The sequence below is a fragment of the Engraulis encrasicolus genome, chromosome 1 (assembly GCF_034702125.1).
Source record: "Engraulis encrasicolus isolate BLACKSEA-1 chromosome 1, IST_EnEncr_1.0, whole genome shotgun sequence".
Taxonomy (NCBI): Eukaryota; Metazoa; Chordata; class Actinopteri; order Clupeiformes; family Engraulidae; genus Engraulis; species Engraulis encrasicolus.
In genome coordinates this window covers 48,021,408-48,027,287 of record NC_085857.1, presented here as the reverse complement: position 1 = coordinate 48,027,287, position 5,880 = coordinate 48,021,408, and the positions used below count along the sequence as shown (strand labels likewise).

The 5,880-nt window shown below is 38.3% G+C and overlaps 1 protein-coding gene across 1 annotated transcript in view; it reads left to right on the top strand.

Moving 5' to 3' along the window:
* The window catches only part of LOC134457822 (adhesion G protein-coupled receptor E2-like), a 7,780-nt gene extending 3,502 nt beyond the window's left edge, over nt 1–4,278 (top strand). The window contains exon 5 of the mRNA XM_063209796.1: nt 3,965–4,278. Within this exon, the coding sequence (XP_063065866.1) occupies nt 3,965–4,125 (161 nt within the window). The 3' untranslated portion in view covers nt 4,126–4,278. The remainder of the gene's footprint in view (nt 1–3,964) is intronic.
* The last annotated feature ends 1,602 nt before the right edge of the window (nt 4,279–5,880 follow it).

The following is a 5,880-nucleotide window of genomic DNA, read 5'->3' as shown; positions in this document are numbered from 1 at the left end:
AAAGTGAGTGAAACCATTGAAGTTTGACAACACAGATAATTTACCAAGGACATTTATCAGTAACTTTCTTTACTGTAAATTCATATACAGAAAGTAATGCCCATATATCACAGGTTTCTCATGGGTTTGGCTCATTTCTCAAAACAGAGATAACATTCTCAAAATAACATGGACAAATGCCAAAGCAACTAGCAATTGTTCAAAACAGAATCAGGGTTCCCACTCTAATTCAGATATAAAATTCCATGATTTTCCATGACTTTCCAGACCCCAAAAACAGAATTTCCATGATCACTTCCATAAAAAATGACGTACATTTCTTTCTTCTTTTTTTTTTTTTTCAATGTAAAAACTGATGAAGATTATCTTCATCCCAAGAGCCGACGCCGAGCCACGGCCAGACTTCAGTGGGCTCATTGCATTTTAGAATGCTGCACATAACAGCGTGAAACCAAACAGTTTCTGGCAAAGCATTTTAGGATAGCCAGTAAGAAACAATGTTATACAACAAACAAAAAGCGTCTGCTTTTACACGACTGTTACAGTTTTTCTCGATTGGTTTGGCTAATTTCTTGAAACCGAGATGACATTTCTATAAATTTTGGGTCATTTGGCTAAACATTCTTACACTTCTGCACAACAGATCAGATAACTAGCAAAATGTCATATACCTCCCAAAACAGCTCATTCTTGAATCAGCACTAGACCTTCTCCCACATAAATGGTCAGTACCATCGGAATGGTATAGAGCCTTCTCAATTGCTTTGGCTCATTTGCATTCATTTAGTCCTTCTGTCAAAATAAACTGGATGGTTCAGCATAACTACATGGATCCTCATCACTTGCTCATATCACTCCAAAAACAGTTTACACGCTGTCAAAACTAAATTCCTTCCACAGAATGCCGTTTGAAAAAATGTCAAGAAATTAGCCAAATAACAGAGGAAACTGTAGTATACACGGTTGTAAAATTATTTTCTACAAACTAGTAAAGTTACAATACCATCTGGCCTGTTGAACACTGTCATGAATGTACTGTTTACAGTAAAGAAATTCTTAAAATATTATGTCCTTGACTGTTTTGACAATTGTGTAGACTACTTTGCATATGATGACTCACACAATGAAATCATGCTGACATGTTTTGGAGAGGGCAACCATTACACTGAGAATTGTCTAATTCGTCTAGATAAGAAAGGTCAATTTATTTGGAAAATGTGCTAAATGTATGCTCAATGTGTCAACTGTAGGGTACTTGTACATAGCCATCTGCCGAGATGTACTAAACATTTGAGACATGAACAAAGCTTTTCAAATTTAATGAAAACAATGAAAAATGCCATTCTGTTGTGGGAAATTGCAAGTTGGTTTGGAGATTTGTCCGTGTTGTTTTGAGAATGTCATCTCAGTTTCGAGAAATTAGCCAAACCAATCGAGAAAAACTGTAAGAAAATTCCATGACATTCCATGACTGTTCATGCAAAATGAAAAAATTCCATGACTTTCCGTGACTGGAAAAACTTTTATGAAATTCCATGATATTCCAGAAATTCCATGACCCGTGGGAACCCTGAGAATGTCGTTTGAAAAAATGTCATGAAATTAGCCAAATAACAGAGGAAACTGTAGTATACACGGTTGTAAAATTATTTTCTACTAACTAGTAAAGTTACAATACCATCTGACCTGTTGAACACTGTCATGAATTTACTATGTAATGAAATTCTTAAAATATGATGCCCTTGACTGTTTTGGGAATTGCGTAGACCACTTTGCATATGATGACTTACACAATGAAATAATGCTGACGTGTTTTGGAGAGGGCAACCATTAGACTGAGAATTGTCTAATTAGTTTAGATAAGCAAGGTCAATTTATTTGGAAAATGTGCTAAATGTATGCTGAATGTGTCAACTGAAGGGTATTTGTACATATCCATCTGCAGAGATGTACTAAACATTTGAGACATGTACAAAGCATTTGATATCTGATGAAAGCAATGAAAAATGCCATTCTGTTTTGGGAAATTGCAAGTTGGTTTGGGGATTTGTCCGTGTTGTTTTGAGAATGTCATCTCAGTTTCGAGAAATTAGCCAAACCAATCGAGAAAAAATGTAACGTGTGAATCTCCCATGCCATGTGACCATAACGACTCATGTGAATGCAACCTGGCAATTGTTAGCTGGATAAATACCAGTGCATGTGGGCTACTGCTTCATTTCCCTCAAGAATTTTGTGGTGAAAGAAGCTCCTCTCCAAGGAACGAAGATGCAGAGATACAGCACTCAACAGGCATTGGAAATGATCCACACACGCACACACACACACACACACTCTGTGTCTCAAGTGACAGCTGTGAGCTGCTAACAGCCACATTTCCACAACAAAAGGAGTGTCCGCAGGGGGTCCAAAGGGTCAAATGACCCTCTTGTGGGGCTTTTAGGTAAAAAGGTCAATTGACCCCTCCGTGGTAGTTCTAGTGTTAAAAAAGGGTTGGTAAATTGGACTGGAACTATATCCAAAGTTAACTGAAAAGAAAAACTTATCTTCAAGCATAGCAGTGATCGGACCTTCTGAAGAACATGCCATTATAATAAAGTGAACATGTCATTATAATAATGATGTTTAACTACACTTTCTGGAGTGCCTTGGTAAAGAACAGTTTTTCTTTTCAACTAACTTTGCTCAAACAATTAACTTGAACCAAAGAGCACCCACCAGAATACATTTCTGAGCACACATTTGACTTTCAACGAATGGAACTATGTATTTGGCAGCCATTGACTGGGATTGTCTAGCAGAACAGACGCTCAGTCAACAGGATAATCATGGCTAAATAAAGGTTATATACACGTAAGTAGGGTTGCCTTGTTCAATATCTCACAGAAGATCATGAATTAATGTATGTAAATGAATAAAAAATACCCTCTTCCTGCAGTTAATGGTGTGTCTGATACATTTCATTCAACTGACACGCTGATCCAGTAGCTATAGTTGTAATAAATCTGATAAAATAATTGTGTAGTAAAATGTGTGAGCCAATTTATAATGAATTAACATTTTTCCAGTAATGTAAGAAGGTATTACATTATTGGTTTGCTCTTACTGTATGGACCATGCACTAAAAAGCCTTTGACCTTTTAACAAGTTGCCTATAATTATGTCACTGAATATACTGCGTAACAATACTGCCAGTGGCTACGTGAAGATGGGTGGGATTGGGTTGCTTTAGGGAGGAATGCGGCGATGTCTACTGGGGGCTGGATGGTCAATTGGAGTGTGTGTGTGTGTGTGTGTGTGTGTGTGTGTGTGTGTGTGTGTGTGTGTGTGTGTGTGTGTGTGTGTGTGTGTGTGTGTGTGTGTGTGTGTGTGTGTGTGTGTGTGTGTGTGTGTGTGTGTGTGTGTGTGTGTGTGTGTGTGTGTGTGTGTTAAACCTGCATCTGAGCTATGCAACACTGTAGCGCCCAAAGGGATGCAATGAGGGATTTTATGTTAAAGATGGAGAATGCCGCAGTAAGACGCTTACTAATATTTTAATAACACTAATACTAATGGCAATACTAACACTGTACTAATACTATTATTAATACTAAAGGGTTATTCACATCTACAAGGCTAAAGGTGTAGGTAGCTATCACTGTATTTCTGTTCACACTGGCCAATGATATAGCCTGCTTGGCATGGGTGAGCAAGTTTTTACGTTAACTGTAACGTAAATTCATAATTTATTTGTTGTAAATTATTGTCATTACGTCGATGTGAACGGCCTTTTGTTCAACATGCATCGCTCTTACTTTATAGAATGTGTAATCCACAATATGCTAACACACAAGGACTATGTGCAATAAATAATCTAATATGCACACAACATGCATGTAAGAATATTTATAATATCCATTATTATGATCATTGTTATCAGGTAACCTAATGTAATTCATAAATAATTTTATCATTGTCATTTTAGATGACAACGAATGTGACACCGTGCCTGTGTATCCCTCCATCTGTGGAGAACATGCCCAGTGCCTCAATACAAAAGGCAGCTACTACTGTGAGTGTGAGGAGGGATACCAGTCCCCTAAAGGACCGAAATTTACCGCAGATGACCCCAAATGCCAAGGTTAGTGTCCAGCCGTCTATATACTGTACTGCATCTATAGCACTTTTTCATCTAAAAAGGTCTCTTGAGACAAATTCCCTCTGATTCACGCACTGTCCTACCAAGCAAAAAGGCAGGAACTGCATTACTGTTGAAAATGATTTGTGATTTTAATGACATATAAAACTAGAAGCAATGAGAGAGTGCAGACATCCCCCAAGGAACCTGCTTTACCACCTTAAGTCTTTCTGCCTTCTTTTTGTGGTGTCCCAGCAATTGAATTTCTGGTAACTAGGGGCGTCTAGATCTATAGGCCAGCAATGGTATCATCGGTCCTTGTGAAGGTGAGGATGAGGCTCAGCAGGCAAGTGATAACTAGGAAACCTGAATGGAGTCAATTGAGCTAAATACTATATATATTTCACTCCAATTTCCATCAACCTCATGAATTCCAATGTAAAAATGGTAAAATGACTTTTTGAATGGTTCAAAATTGTCAACCTTGCTGGATCATGTCTGAGAAATGTTTTAATCTGTTATATGTATGGCCTTGTAAATATTTACTATGGATTGTGGACATTCTCAGATGTGGATGAGTGTGTGGAGAGTCCTCCTGTGTGTGGTCCAAATGGCACCTGTTCAAACACACCTGGCAGCTACACCTGCACCTGTCCTCCAGGGTTCCGTAACCATGGCGATAGCAATGCAGTGACTGCACCTTGTGAAGGTGAGGAAACATAGCAAACAATTGTAGGCTACAGCCCTCAGTAAGTAGGGCTACACAGGGGCGGAGTGGCCCACCTTTTCCCACCGGGAGAATTTTCCCCTTGGCGGCCCTCTTTAAAAAAAAAACAAAAAAACAAAAACAAAGCGAACAACATGGTTTCCTAACCAAAAAGACAAAAGCCACGAAATCTGCAGTCGTACTACATGTGGACATTAGTGTTGTCAAAATATCAACCTGAAGTGGAGAATTGTAGCCTACACCTTGATGAAATGCACAGCCAGTGGTGTAGTCTACGTAAAACGCAGGTATACGCACCCATTTCAAAATTTCAGGGATTACAGTATACCCACTTAAAATTGATTGATCCATTATTTACAATAGCACAAATATATACAGTAGACTATACACACATCAAAAAATGCTCAAATATACAGTATACCCACTTCAAAAAGTAGACTACACCACTGGAGCCATCATCACAGTCCAAAGCATTCATAGGCCTACTAGGTTAGGCTACATCACGCTACTGTTCCATGCAAATGTGCACTCCACTGTCATTTTGACAGTTTGGAATTGAAATATCGTTTAAGGAAGACAGGATGAGCATGGGCACAAAGTTTTGAGTGTGGGGATTTTTAGAAGAGTAGGCTTACAAAATATAGTATAGTAGCCTATAGCTTACAAAAAGTCTGTCTACATTGTGCAATAAACCCACCATGCAGCAAATAAGCCAAACCTAATAGCTACTTCAAACCACAACCATAAGTCAACAAAATGTATAACCAAACGGTGTAGGCCTACCTTAAAACGATGTCTTCGTCGCAGCAAATGTCTTTGTTTCTTGCAATCACTCTACTTTAATCCACAGCTTAGGCTACACACCCAGCACTGGTCACATCAGAATCTTGTGTGGTAATTATTTTGTTCCATTTCTTCAGACATAGGCTACATCCTATATGTACCACATATAAATATATGCATGATAATAATATTATTTCGACTATAAGGAGATATACTGACGGTCTAACAAATCAAAACAAAACCCATTGCTTCT